Source organism: Mytilus galloprovincialis, chromosome 8, assembly GCF_965363235.1.
Source record: "Mytilus galloprovincialis chromosome 8, xbMytGall1.hap1.1, whole genome shotgun sequence".
NCBI lineage: Eukaryota > Metazoa > Mollusca > Bivalvia > Mytilida > Mytilidae > Mytilus > Mytilus galloprovincialis.
In genome coordinates this window covers 92,963,312-92,978,997 of record NC_134845.1, presented here as the reverse complement: position 1 = coordinate 92,978,997, position 15,686 = coordinate 92,963,312, and the positions used below count along the sequence as shown (strand labels likewise).

The 15,686-nt window shown below is 31.3% G+C and overlaps 1 protein-coding gene across 2 annotated transcripts in view; it reads right to left on the bottom strand.

Moving 5' to 3' along the window:
• Positions 1 to 8,440, bottom strand: part of LOC143042846 (uncharacterized) — a 254,720-nt gene extending 246,280 nt beyond the window's left edge. Inside the window, exons 1-3 of one of the 2 annotated variants that reach the window (XM_076215322.1) lie at positions 7,870 to 8,440; positions 5,750 to 5,884; positions 3,904 to 4,053 (exon numbers count right to left, since the gene is read on the bottom strand). In XM_076215322.1, coding sequence (XP_076071437.1) covers positions 3,904 to 4,053; positions 5,750 to 5,884; positions 7,870 to 8,244 — 660 coding nt within the window. In that variant the 5' untranslated portion in view covers positions 8,245 to 8,440. Of the gene's footprint in view, positions 1 to 3,891; positions 4,054 to 5,749; positions 5,885 to 7,869 lie in introns of both variants that reach the window. The other variant, XM_076215325.1, reaches the window with a different exon arrangement.
• Between the last annotated feature and the right edge of the window lie 7,246 nt (positions 8,441 to 15,686).

Genomic DNA, 15,686 nt, shown 5'->3' with positions numbered 1-15,686 from the left:
CGTTTCTCGTACTTTGCATATCCGGTATGTGTCCGTAAGGCATCTGTTACACGTCCGCTGTATTCGGTCAGTACATCAACGGACTCCCAACGGATAACAATTCTGTCAACGGACAACTTTTATTTTCATTCGTTAGACGTCCGTTCGTGCTTCGGTCACACCTTACCGGATAGCACAAACGGACGCCTAACGGATGAAAAAAAAAAGATGTCCGGACAGAACGGATGTCCAATGAATATACGGATGGTATGCTGCTTTCACGAAAAAATACTTTGGGTAGCACTTTACCAAAGAGAATAAGCCTTCTGCAAATCTCTTCGATCATAAGCTTAAGTTTTATAAAAATGTCCATGAACCAGAGTTTGAATGGTGTCGAAACTTTTATATTGACTGCTTTATTTGAATGAACGAATCAGTACATTGCTTTAAAATTAATGCACTTATATAATAGAATCGAAGAGTACATCGATAGAGTATGGTTATTAAATTGGGTATGTTGTAAAGGTTAGATGAAATTGTCTACGTTTTTTTATTCTTCTGTAATGTTTACTGTTTTCAGAGTGTTTTTTTGTTTTCTTTTTTAGCCATGGCTTAGTCAGTTTATTTTCGACTTGTGGGTTTTTATGTCCTCTGGGTATCCTTTGCCTGTTTTTTAGTTATGATTTTTTTAAAGTAAATGAAATAGCGGATAAATGGTTTATTTTTAAATAAATTGTTACCTATGCGGATAAATGGTTTATTTTTAAATAAATTGTTACCTATGTCAAATTCAAAACATTGCCAGTGTTTATCTTATGAAAGCACCAAATGTTGGACATGTCTACCGAAACAAAAACATATTCCAATAAAATCGTTATCACAATTAATATGATCGATTTTTTAATATCTTGATGCATTATAAGCATTTCCAAAATTATTTGATTTCATAATATTAATCCACACATTATGCTATCTTATAGTATTATTGATTTTTATAATATATCTTAAATTATGGTGTACCATAATATTCGTTATGGTGTAATGTAACTAGCACTTTACCAAAGAAAATAAGCCTTCTTCAAAACTCTTCAATCATTAGCTTTAGTTTTTCAAAGATGACGAGAGTTTGAATGGTGTCGATAGAGTTTGTTTATTAAATGTGGTATTTTGTAGATGATAAATGATAGTTATGGATTAACCGTTTTACAGATGATATCGGATATGTTCCTTATTTCATAACTAAAATCCCATTTCCTTTTCACGTATATGACATATCGAATTAAAGTATTTACCGGGTTTGTAATAACATGAGCAAACGACGGGTGCCACATGTGGATCAGGATCAGCATACCCTTCCGGAGCACCTGATATCATCCACAGTTTTCGTTGGGGTTCGTGTTGCTCAGTTTTTACCTTTCTGTGTTGTGTATTGGGTTCTATTATTTGAATGTTTGTCTTTTCTTTTTTAGCCATAGCCTTGTCAGTTTATTTTCGATCTATAAGTTTGACTGTCCCTCTGGAATCTGTCGCCCATCTTTCACAGAGAGTGGTTATACTGTTTTAGTATTTTGTAAGCGCGACATTTTTGTAAACTTAATAGGAAGTAACATTCATATATGTAATATATTATTGTATTAGTTTAAAGCAATTCAATGGGACGTCATATATCTTATATGAATTTACTCGTCTAAACTTAAATTGGAGAAAAACAGCTTCCTTACGACAAATCACGATAATACCATATCAACCCGGCTTTTTACTAGTCTTAAATGTTGACCAGGATTCAACTCTTGCTAGTTCACAAAGTGTCAGTCTGTTGTCTGCTCTCTGGCTGGAGTGTTGTCTCTTTTACATATATTCCCTATTTCGATCTCAATTTTATGTAATTAGACATGACGTCCTACTCGGACATATTATTGTGAATCCGGAGCAATAAGTCATTACTCTCAATAAAAAAATACTACTTAATTCGGAAATTAAGGAATACAGGTGTTATAGTTTTAGAATATTAGCCGAGATAATAGAACAATTTTTAAACCTTTATACAACATTTCTCGTAGCTTTTGTATGATATTTTATTGTTTGAATCAACTGATTTACCATTCAATGAATTGCGATTAACACGTAGTGATTGATATTTGTTTGGAGTGTTCAAATCTCTATATAATAAATATTTAATATATTTATTTATATTATTCTATATTATATTTTGACTAACAAACTTCGTGTTTTGACTAGTATAATGTGCAAAGAAGTCAACGAATAAATTTGGATAAATAGAAATAGAATTTTTTTTTTCGATTTTAATATTATATATTAACAAACAAAAATAAAAGTCTATTATAAATGTCGTCATGCATAAGTCATCATCCACATTTCATACAGTACTTATATATTTATTTCCAAAAGATTATTTTGACAGGTTGCACTCCCATTAGTATGTTGTGATATAATTTCAACTAGGCATTAATATTATGAGTTCATTCTGCAATGTGTATAAATTTTCATATCAAACGTAAATTATGTCATCTGTTTCTTACCAATTAATCATACTGCTGAACTAAATAATATTGTATTACATGACCTTGCTTCGCTTTGAAATAGTTTAATATTTACAATTTATTTCTTCTGCTGTTTTTATACTTGTATATAAATTAATTTTGTGGTTCTCAAGAACCAATATGTTATCTTAATTTTTTAAGAATTTTTTTCTGCAGATATATAGAAGTCAAATGGACAATAACTGAATTTTGATATGCAACGTGTTATGTAGGAAAATAACAATCATACATGTCATAGTGCTGTTTTAAATACTCAGGTGTATCTATCATCAAATATAGACCGACGTCGAAATAAATATGTATTGGTAATACATCAAAATGAATATCTAATTTCTACCTGCCTATGTTTATAGATTATGATTTTTTTTTTAATTCTGTCTTGATGTCTCGATTTTTATTCTAAGATGTAATTTTTATTTACATTTAAGACAACACAAGAGACTTTTCTTTTACAGACACAATTTTAATTTTAAAGGATTTGAAAAGAAACATTTCAAATTTGATGGTGACAGAAAAAATACGTTGTATGCATGTGTATTCGAATTAATGTACCCACCTTACCCAATATACACAAATACACATAAGCAACATTAAAACGGTCTGCAACATAAACTGAATTTGAAACAATAACAATTGCATGTAATGAGTTTTTGTGGATCTGACCATTAATTAAATTTCGTCAAATCAAGACATATAAACACGTGAAAGTAATGTGTTTCTATACCTATTGTGTACATAGTCATTTATAATTTATAAAGACGTCTGAAGGATGTGTACTATTTTTTTTGTAACATTTCCCCTTGATAAAACTAATGTATTGAAAACGAGGTCAACTGACACACTTATTTTCTACATTTATTTTCTAAAACACGATTTATTCATTGTTTAAGGAACGATAATACATTTAAGAAAAATATGGCTTATAAGACGACACGATTTGTCTCCCTTGTACAAAATACTGTCCTAGATAAAAGACATTGAAGACGAAAGCATTTTAAATATGACGCGAGAAAGGCGACGATTGTCGGATGAATATAATCAATAGATGATCATAAAAATAGCATTTTAAGATTAATAAATTACGGAACTTGTTAGCAGTACCCAAAACATTGTTTTCCGGACACATCAAATTTAATTTTTTCATGCATAATTATGAAATTCAATAATATTCAAAATTATGGATACGCATAATATAACTGGAAATATTATTTAATCTCATAATATTATGGATTTTCATAAAGCAGTCAAATTTAGCCAATTCCATAATATTATGGAGTTCGCTAAGTGCCCCGACTGTTGGAGTTTGACAAAAACTACAATATTTATGCAAAGTTCATGAAAAGTTACAGACAATTACATTTACCACTTTGTACTGCTTGTTTCCACTGTCTAATTTTTGTTCCAATTTCATCTTTTTTTCAGGAGGTTCTGAAGTAGTCATGCTATATTTCTCTGTTTCTTTTCTCCTTTTCATTGGAGCACCACTCTCTGGTCTTGTGGAGGAGTTTGTAAACTGCAACAAATAGGAAAATGCATGACATATATATACACCGCCAATAATTCTTTTTTTCTTTTTTAACTGTTATATATGTACTTTTCCAGTCATGTGTACTTTTTTTTAAATATTCCTGTTTTGGTTTGTATGTTGCAATGGGTCAGACAAACTGGTTTGACATATTTTTCATGAATACAGGAATAATTATTATATAATAGAAGATCACTGCTCTGTTTCAAATCATTAAGCTTTTTACAGCTTTTCTATAAAAGCATGTAAAACAAACGACTTGCTTGCTATGTTTGCTTGGATGTTTGCAGAGTTTCAGTCTGTTTATTACATATATACTGGGATTTGATTGGACAATTTAAATTGACATACATCTGCATGTGGAACATTGAAATGAAGTTAATGTTTATTGTCCAATCAAATTCCAGTATAAAGTTTATTGTCCAATCGAATTCCTGTATAAAGTAAACAGACTGAAACAGTAACCCACCTGTTGTTAACACACATCCAAACAAACATAGCAAGCAAGTTGATCAAAAGTTTGCTTTGCCTGCTTTTATGGAACAGCTGTATAAACATGATAAATATGTTATAAATTGTTAGTATATAAATAACAGAACTAAAAAAGCCCCGAAAAGAACAAGGGGCAGCGTCCCTGTTGTCACTTTTCAAAATACAATGTATTATCCAATCAAAGGAGGATGTTTGGTAAGGTCCTGAAATGGCCCCCTTTTTTAGCGTAAATTTCAAATTCAGATATATTGACCAATATCACAATAAATTATAGCTAATACAGTGACTAGATAGGAAATAAGCCATTTTCTTGAAAATTTTACGTTTCTGCGTATCATTATGACGTCACAAGTTGTACTGATACTGATTTTTCATGAAAAAATCAATGAAAAAGGGTAAATTTCCATAGATTATTGGACAGGAAACATGGAGTGCATACGTAGACAACAAAGATCTTTTAAAATAATGTTTGTGAAGACATTTCACATGTCTTATTTGAATATTAAGTTTGTCGACGCCTGTGCTCCATGTTTCCAGTGGTCCTTAATTTGGTTGGAATCCAGTTGATTTTGTCAAATCTCACCAAAATCCCTTATCTTGACCTTTTTGGGATGTAAAAATCAACGTGTCAGAATTAAACTTTGACAAAAATAGTTCTGCTTAACTTGCTCTGTGAGTCACATGTCTTTAATGCAACTTAAAACAGTCATTGTCTTGTAACTATGAACTTTATAATAGGGGCCAAATATTACCGAACTTACTCCTTTACAGATAAATGAATATCTCTAGATTTTTCATACATTTAACATAGATCTGCAATCATACCAGAGTCTTTTATTTTTATAAACGATAAACATTCCATAATATATAGGAATATAAAAGACACCATCCTTGTTCTTTAGTGTCTGTTTGATAGTTGTACCTTGTACTTTAGTGTCTGTTTGATAGTTGTACCTTGTTCTTTAGTGTCTGTTTGATAGTTGTACCTTGTTCTTTAGTGTCTGTTTGATAGTTGTACCTTGTTCTTTAGTGTCTGTTTGATAGTTGTACCTTGTTCTTTAGTGTCTGTTTGATAGTTGTACCTTGTTCTTTAGTGTCTGTTTGATAGTTGTACCTTGTTCTTTAGTGTCTGTTTGATAGTTGTAGTACCATCAACATATAACATCCCCTCATTTTTGTAAACAAAACAAACCTTACTGTCTACACTAACTTTTAATGTTTCCTGTTCTTCTTTCTCTCGTCTTTTTTTTTGACTCATTTTTCTCATCCTTTCTTTATTTTTATTAACTACTGTGCTATGGGCTTTCATCCTTTTTTTAGGCATCTCCTAAAAAAATTATTATAAATTTTAAAAGTATGTTTAGCAGTAAAATTAAGGTTTCCTTTTTTTAGGAAAATTGTTCACCAGAAAAATTACGGATTTCGGCCATCAGTCCATCAAGTCAGGCCACTGGTTTATCTGTCTGCAGTCCATCAAGTCAAAAATAAAATAAAAATTATTTCCCTACCTACCTACCCACACCTTGCTCGGGATTGGGGAAACAAACAAAATATTAATTTAGGCCTCAGGTGAGTGTGCGAGTTGGTATTTTTATTGTATGTTTTATTTTATTACATTGTATTATGTTTAGGAAAGGTTAACTTTCTGATACAGGCTCCAAATGTTCTCCTTTACACGCCATAACAACACATGGAAGTTTTTAATGACCTTGACTGGCTATACAGCCCTTGCTCAGTTGGTTCAGCCATAACAACAAATGGAAGTTTTTAATTACCTTGACTGTCTATACAACCCTTGCTCAGTTGGTTCAGCCATAACAACAAATGGAAGTTTTTAATGACCTTGACTGGCTATACAGCCCTTGCTCAGTTGGTTCAGCCATAACAACAAATGGAAGTTTTTAATGACCTTGACTGGCTATACAGCCCTTGCTCAGTTGGTTCAGCCATAACAACAAATGGAAGTTTTTAATGACCTTGACTGGCTATACAGCCCTTGCTCAGTTGGTTCAGCCATAACAACAAATGAAAGTTTTTAATGACCTTGACTGGCCAAGTGGCTATACAGCCCTTGCTCAATTGGTTCAGCCATAACAACAAATGGAAGTTTTTAATGACCTTGACTGGCCAAGTGGCTATACAGCCCTTACTCAGTTGGTTCAGCCATAACAACAAATGGAAGTTTTTAATGACCTTGACTGGCCAAGTGGCTATACAGCCATTGCTCAGTTGGTTCAGCCATAACAACAAATGGAAGTTTTTAATGACCTTGACTGGCTATACAGCCCTTGCACGTTCGACTTCAGCCATAACTCATGGTGGTGATCCTTATAAAGGATACTCATACGGAGACAAGAAGAAGGTAAAGATGAAAAAAAAAAAAATTTTAAATATTTTTTTTCAAGTGTTGTAATTTGGAAAAAGAATTAAAATTCATATTCTGATATCCATTTGCATTCAATGTGTTTTAGAGTTAATCGTTTTACAAAAAAGAACAAAAAATTAAGGAGTATATTGTGAAAGGTGATAAAAAAGGGGAATTAACTCTTTATATTTTGTCAAATATTTTTGAAATAAGCAAATTATTTATGACCTAAAACTCAGGTAATTAGTTTACACAGCTAGTTGAATTTCCTAATTATTGAAGAATTACGATTTGTTGGCATTTCAAAGGATAAAAAAAGCTTAGAAAATCTAATTTCGCAATAAAAATGGCAGACAATGAGGCACAAACGTTCATAAAAAAGTCGGGCGCTGAGCCATGTTCAAAATGTGTATCTAGAACACTATCAGAAAAGCAAAGATTTTGAGAAACACAGAACAGTCTACACGGCAACAGACATATCAGGTGCGCTGATGTAATGAACGCTTGGAGCAATTTTTTCATAGATTAACAACTTTAGAAAACTCTTTACTGATAATTTTTATCAAGTTTATAGATCTAATACTAAAATTGCACACAACAAGCTAAATATAGTCTTGTGTATTCCTCTTCTCTTGTTTCGGTTTGGAACAACCGGAAGTTTTATGTTAATTTTCGCGCCGTTATTTTCTTTAGAGTTACGTCCTATTTTATATATCATTGTATATATTAAGTTCAATCAAGGATTTGTATAGTAAGACTGTGAAAAAAAATTAAAAAAAGATGTCATTGTGGTATGATTGCAAATGAGACAACTCTCCACAAGAGACCAAAATGACACACAAATTAACAACTATCAGTCTCAGTACGGCCTTCAACAATGAGCAAAGCCCATACTGCATAGTCAGCTATAAAAGGCCCCAAAAAGTTCTTTATTACTTTAATCTTACCTTGACCTTTTCTCTTTTCTGTGGAGTTACAGATGTCTTTAGTTTCTTCCTCATGTTCTTAGCTTCATTGATCATGTTGATCACTTCTGGAGGTCTTTTTGGGTAAATACTTGGCACTGAATTTGGCAAAAGTCTCTTGTTGGTGGACATCCCAAATAATTCCTTAAATTTGATTCTGTCAACTTCGTAGCAGTCGTCTGAGAAGTGAGCACTACATATAGCAGAGTTTGGATTTGGCTGTGAAAAGTCAACACTGGTCAGTTTTACAAAACGTATCCACAAAAGACGTTGTTGTTCATCTTTAGGAAATAGGTGTACGGAATGTCCAGTTTTGATGGAATTACTGCACCCTGCAACTGCACAGCCCTTTCCCATTGTTTATAATATTTCCGGTTTCTGGAGGTGGTCCTATATAGGACGGAATTACTACAAGACAAGACATGTGGAAGATAACATATCAACAAACGTCAATGAATATTCTAAATGTAATGTCAGTTGATTGTCACATTTAGGATACTTTTAAAACTAGACGTTTTTTATTTTGTTTACATCCGCATATAGTCCACTGTGCGTCACTTCCGTTGGAAATAAGTAGTGAGTAGTAGTGGCGGGTTTTACAAAATCACAGGCTTTGTTTGCATTATGTTCTTCAATATTTTAGCAAACAGGTAAATTTTTTATTTATTTTTCGGATTTTTCTTTCTTGATACCAATTTAACTTTAGTAACAGTCATTGTTACAAATACTTACATGGTAAAAAGTAATTGATAACCAATAAGGGCACATCTTAAAAAAATATTTTAAAATACTAAATCAAAGTACATTTATTTGACCTTGTTATCATTTAAAAGTAGAAAGATTGCAGAATCTTTTGATATAAGTTTCGACATTTAAAAATATATTACTCTTGATACCATCTTTAATACAAAAATGAACATTTTACCAATATTCAATGACGAGCGTCACGATTAGTGTAAAATGATATACACGAGCACTAAGATGTCATGCGGCGCTGTATATATCATTATACATCACAAACTAGATTTTTCGTATTTAAAATTAGTAATTTATTAATGTTTTAATTGGTATATGTTTCAAAATTTTACTGTACACGTTATCTTCGTTACAACTTAAATTATATACACATGTATAAGTCTATATATCGTATTAAACATAAATAAAATATTTAAAAAAACATTGGTTTAAAATTAATCGTGCACTATTATTTTCAAATTAAAAAAAAACCAACTTGAAATACATTATAGTCAATATGTTTCAAATTTATTTACATGAACATTTTATAAGTATTAGCAGCTTACTATACAAATAATCAAAATTAGGTAATAGTATAGTCTCTATGAGAAGGTCACAACGTGACAAAACCAATAAGGTCAAGATTAGGTTAATTAAAAAGAAGTAAAAGAGAGCTGCAGGTACATGAGGATATATTAAACAAGAGTAGGTGGTCGACTCTGGTATAAGGTCGTATCAATATCAATCATTCATGATCATATACTTATATATGGCCAAGAGATTCAGTGTACGAAACAATGAAACAAGAATAACTATATATTTTTCTCGATATGATGGCAAAACAGTACTGTAAATTGTTATAACAATAACGTGGAGCTTCTCTGTACCGGTTATACAATGTATAACGTTTCCTTCAAAGATATGAGAGTTCATTAAAAACAAACGAATATTTCGTGCATGATAGAATAATAAAGGATATCGGGTATCAACCCATGACAGAAATATATAGTTTGATGACAAATTATTTCTTGAAAGAGAAAAATAAATAAATACAGCATTACTCTTCACAACAGAAGAATGACCAGTGTCGTATCCTTTCTTTCAAATTAAACACAGAATATAGTGCGTGTGTCATTTATTACTTTGTAGCATTTTTAAGAGATCACTTTTGGGTGGTGCTTTAGATGAAATGGTTCACCAGTTTAGAATACCCTTGATCTGAACATGGAAGTAAAATGTCAATACAACACTTCCATGATCTGTACATAGTATGCGGTAGTTACATTGTCCACTTGTAATATTGTAAAGTAAGATGTTTGATAATCTCCCGCGGAGTACATGTATGATAGGAGAAAGTAAAAACACAAAAATACTGAACTCCGAGGAAAATTCAAAAAGGAAAATCAAACATCAAAAGGCAAAATCAAAAGTCCAAACACATCAAACGAATGGATAACAACTGTCATATTCCTGACTTGGTACAGGCATTTTCTAATGTAGAAAATGGTGGATTGAACCTGGTTTTATAGCTAGCTAAACCTCTCACTTGTATGACAGTCGCATCAAATTCCATTACATTGTCAACGATGCATGAACAAAACAAACATACTCAAAGAGTAAAAATGTCAAAAATAGGGGTACAACAGTCAATATTGTGTTATCATCTTAATATCACTACATAAACAACAAATGTAACAAAGTAGCACAAAAGGCATACATCAAATTTAACATTCTCATTTTGCTTTTCTTATACGGCTGAATTTATCTATGTAAAGTCTACCCATAAATGAAAGAAGGTTTTAGATAAACAACTTGTAAATAGTCGATCGATACAATATTGATACTTTTTGCTAGAATATTTTTCTCTTAGAACCGCATCTCATATTTGTGCAATGATTAATGTGAGTTTGGTTTATTTCGTTCTCTACTATGCATGATTAAGACTGTTTGGTGTCGAGACATAGCGAGTTTATTTCATAAAGAGTTGTTTATTACGCCAATATTTTTATAAAGAAAATATTTCAGTTAACAATTCTCGTATTGGTGCTTTTGGCAAAGACCCCCTCTTTTTTTTCTCGATGGAAACAATTTGTATTTTAATTTTATTCCATATGTCAACTAATTAACGCCTTATTTGCCATGCATGGCGTTGTCAGTATTTTTAAGTTTGTTTTTTTCGACTTGTTAGTTATGAGTGACCCCTTGGTGTCTGCAGCCTATCATACAGTTTTGAAAGATTGACCCGACGGACTACGCCATCAAAAATAAGAATATAAAATATGATTGGTCATTTTATATCAATCAACGAAGAATCTGGGCTATTCGTATGACCAACACTAGGCTTCTTTGTATGTCATTCTCTATAGGAGTATTAGTGCTGAGTTCAAAACGTATTGTTCCAACTTCTCTTGTATCCCACAACCCTTTTAAGTAGATTTTGCGCACTAGTATTCACAACTTGAGTTCATAGGCTTACAAGTTATTAAAGTTTGAAATTTGTATTAAGTATTCAATTTGTACTTTTATGGTTATAGGACCTGAATAACTTCAGTTTGCGTTCATGTCAGAAAAAAACGAGCCCCGTCTGTACGGGCTATCACAAGACAACCAGGTCTGGTCGTAAGCATTACTTTCTTTACGTGTATAGACATTTTATTGATAACTATTCATAATATTACAATGGGATTGAATTGTGATATAGCCTAACGTCCTATGGTTCCTTCGTTAACATATAGTATTGGATTGGGTCAAAATAATTGTTGTAGAGAAAAACACACTTATTTCGTTAAATGCAACTTATGTTTATGAACGAATAATATGACCGAATTCTATGATTATATATATTTGTTCCAAGCCAGGACCATGTAGACTGAGTATTGCCATATCTAGGCGTTATTTGGTTATTTCTGTCATTTGGTTGCTGTCTCATTGCCTTTAACATCATCTTTTATTATAACTCAATTAAAACACATTTATGTTATGCTTGTGACGTGACGACTTTCAAATTGATGAATGTTGCTCGAGTAAACGATTGCCGATTTATCGAATGAGCAAATGAATGGAGAGCTATATTTATTTAATTGGCAAACTTTTATATCAAAGATTCAAATTACGAAAAGAAAAAAAGGACAAGAACCGACCTACCATTATTACTTGAGCGAAATGTTAAGTGGTATTAACACACGCCCAGATTTTTTAAACAAATCCCCATCATTCCTCGAAAAAAAAATGATAATAAAAAATCTAATTAAAAAAATAATAACATAAAGCTTAAAACAAAAGACACGTTGTTAATTGTAACAACCAGTTAACGTATCAAAACTGAAATAAAATAGAGAATGGAAACAGGGAATGTGTCAAAGCAAGGATTTGTATAGTAATATCTTACTATACAAATCCTTGGTCAAAGGGACAGCAGTTTGTTATAGATGCGTTCATAAGAATGGGTTTTACGAATTTTTTTAGAAAACTATATCCAAAATGTTAACATAGTCGGTTCTTGATATATTATCAATTTCCATGATATAATCAGAAAATTTATTGTGTATGTTTATAACATGAATTTTAAGATAAGAGACAAAAAGTACAAGGTGCTAATTGCCAGACCTCGATATTTAACCACACACGCTGGGATGGATTGATAACAATGTATGCTAGAGTTATCAGTCCTTGAAATAAATTTATTGACAAGATTGGATTACCTCCCTTAAACCGGACTAATTCTTGGCAATGAAGTGTATTACCGGCTATTTCAAAAAAATTTGAAAATGCCATAGAAGTACAATTAGTACAGTACTTTGATAAAATCTTCAGTCCTTTTTTGACAGCTTTTAGATCTGGTTTTGGATGTCAGTCAACTTTATTAAGAGTGATTGAAGATTGGAAATTATCCTTAGATCAAAATAAATACCTTGCAGCTATCCTTATGGACTTGTCAAAAGCATTTGACTGTCTCCCCCATGACTTACTGCTACTGAAACTAAAAGCTTATGGTCTCTCCAAATCCTCACTTGATATGTTATATAGTTATTTAACAAAAAGAAAACAGTGTGTGAAAGTAAACCAAAATTTAAGTGGTATGCTTGACATATTTAAAGGGGTACCACAAGGTTCCATCCTTGGACCCATCCATTTATTATTTTTATTAATGATTTGTTCTTTTTTGTAAAAAAAATGTTCTTTATATAATTATGCTGATGACAATACTTTGTCAAAGTCTGGAAATTCCTTACAAGATGTAATTTCTGCTCTTGAGGAAGACAGCAATTATTTAATACAGAGGTTTTCTTCCAATAAAATGCAGGCCAACCCAGAGAAATTCAAGCTATCTCTCTTGGCAAAAAAACACATGATAAAAAGATTGTGTTTGATTTGAATGGTATTTCTATATCATGTGAGGATGAGGTTAAACTACTTGGAGTTACGATTGATTTTAAATTAAACTTCAATTTACATATTTCAAATATTTGTAAAAAGGCTGCAAGGCAATTAAATGTTTTGAACATCTAAACAAACTAAGTAAACTTACAATTTATTACTCTTTTATTATGTCAAACTTTTGTTACTGCCCTTTGACTTGGCATTTCTGAGGGGAACAAAATACCAAAAAAAATAGAAAAAATACAAGAACGAGCGCTTCGATTTATTTATGAAGACCATCAGAGCTCATACGAAACACTCCTGCAGATTTCGAACCTTCCATCATTAAAAACTCGTAGAATGCGCTCAATTACCTTGGAGACCTTTAAAATAATTAATAAAAAAAATGTCCTTTATTTATTCAAGATTTAGTTTTAATAAAAAACAATTATTATAATTTCTAGTATGTAAACACTGCTGATGTACCTAGACTAAGAACCTCAAGTTATGGTAAAAGATCCTTTAGATTTGAGGCAGCACAAGTATGGAACTCACTTCCTAATGAGGCTAGACTCATGACTTCTTTTGACCAGTTTAGGAATTATATAAATTCCTGGTGTGGGGGGTCAACAATGCTACTGCAGTTCATGTCGTTTCCACCCAGTGCTGTCTCAAAGCTGAGATTTCTTCCTTTCTTTTTATAATGGCCTTTTGCTCTGCTTTTTATGCATTTATTGAATGTGCCTGCCATTAAATGCTGGTGCTTATATTTATTTATTTATTTATTGTTTTTATGCTTTTGGTCTGTTATATTTTATGATCTTCAAGTGATTTGCTGATTCCCCCGTTTCAATGCACATAGACGCGCTTGCCACATGAACTTTGACTCTGGAGGCTCACAAATCAAATAGTTTTGCTTTCATTATTTTTGCATGGTTCATTTTTATTTCATTTGTATTTGGTAGTATTTGCATGATGCTGCATGATTTTTTATGTGATAGTCGGTTAAAGAGCTCACCAGAGCTCATGTTTTGCTTGTTATTATGTATATATATGCCGACTCTAAATAAAATTTACTTACTAACTTACTTACTATTTTATGGTTAAAAGAAACTTCACAAATGTTGGAGGAATATATGTGACATTTTTTTATCTGTCAAATATAGTGAAAAAACCTACATGCTATATGAACATGATGAAAGGGTACGAACCATCACTTGAAGATGTTATTCTTACAAATAGAACAACTCTTTGTTTCAAAACACTGAGTTTTAACACTGGTGTTATTGATTGTCATCATATGACAAATGTATGATATCTACTTTTATAAAAGGTCATACGCTTAATTGTGTGTAAATCTGGGGGTTGAAGGCATATACAAACAACACAATACAATATACACAATGGAAAAATTAACATATTAAACATCATATATAAAGTGGTAAAACAGTAATATTTATGCAGGTGTTGTGTCCACTCCTCTCAGTGCAAATGACTTTCTAATGAACGGAACAGTAAGCTGCATAATCATGATAATATCAAATAAACAAGATAGAATTAATTGTAATCTATCTGTTTCATACAATTTCAAGTATTCTGGACATATATTATTTATGATCATTTATATCTTTTTCAAGTTGATTACGTAAAGATTTATTAATTTTACATTTTAAGAAAAAATGGCTTTCATCTTCAACCGCATTTATATTATAATGTTTACATATTCTATTTTCTCTTTGAATTCTTTTATATCTACCCCTCTCTATTTCCAAGAAATGGTCACTTACTCGCATTTTACATAATAATTTTCTATTTTCAAAACTATTTTTAGAAATGTATTTGTCTATTTCATATTTTGTTTTTATTTTACTGTACAAGAATATTTTACTGGTTTCATTAGTTAATTTTAATTTTTCAAAGAAAATATTTTCAAAGTTATCTTTTAGTTCTTTTTTAATATTTTTTTGAGAATGAACTCTTCTCTTGTTTATAGTTTAAATCCTGTATTTTATTTATGTCTAATTTATTTACATTGGCTATATTTTCTACATATGAGAACCATGAAAATATACCGTTTGTGCTAGGCCATTTAGATAAACAGAAAGCATCATATAATAAAGGGTTATTTTCATCACTAGAAATTGCTAAGTTACTTCAATGATTGTACTTTAATAAAGACATCTATGGGATACTGAGCTAGTTCTGCTCTTGCAGATACTGTTACAGATTGTTTACTAAGCCCCAGTATATATTTGTAAAATTTTAAATGTGTCTCCACTTGGCTACATGTACTATCAATCATTGCTAGAATATCAAATTAACTCATGTCTTTATTAATGATCTTGATAACATTATGTTTTTTTACATGATTCAGATGAATGTTTAGATGATATAAATTTGGTATATAATGATTTTGAAACTAAAGTCTCTGATGTGACAAATTGTAATGCACCAATGAAATACAGATAGCCTCGAAAAAACTCGGTACCATATATGAACAGAGAACAAAGACAATCTATTTTTTACAAACAAATACTGAGAACAAAATTTGAAAAATACAAAACAAGCAAAACATGGGAAGCATATAGAAAACAATGAAATATGGTCACAAAATTATAAAGAAAATTAGTGAACAAGTTATTTTCAAGAAAGATGTGCTGGAGGACAAAAATCAAAACACTTTTATAGCACAGTCAAACCATTTT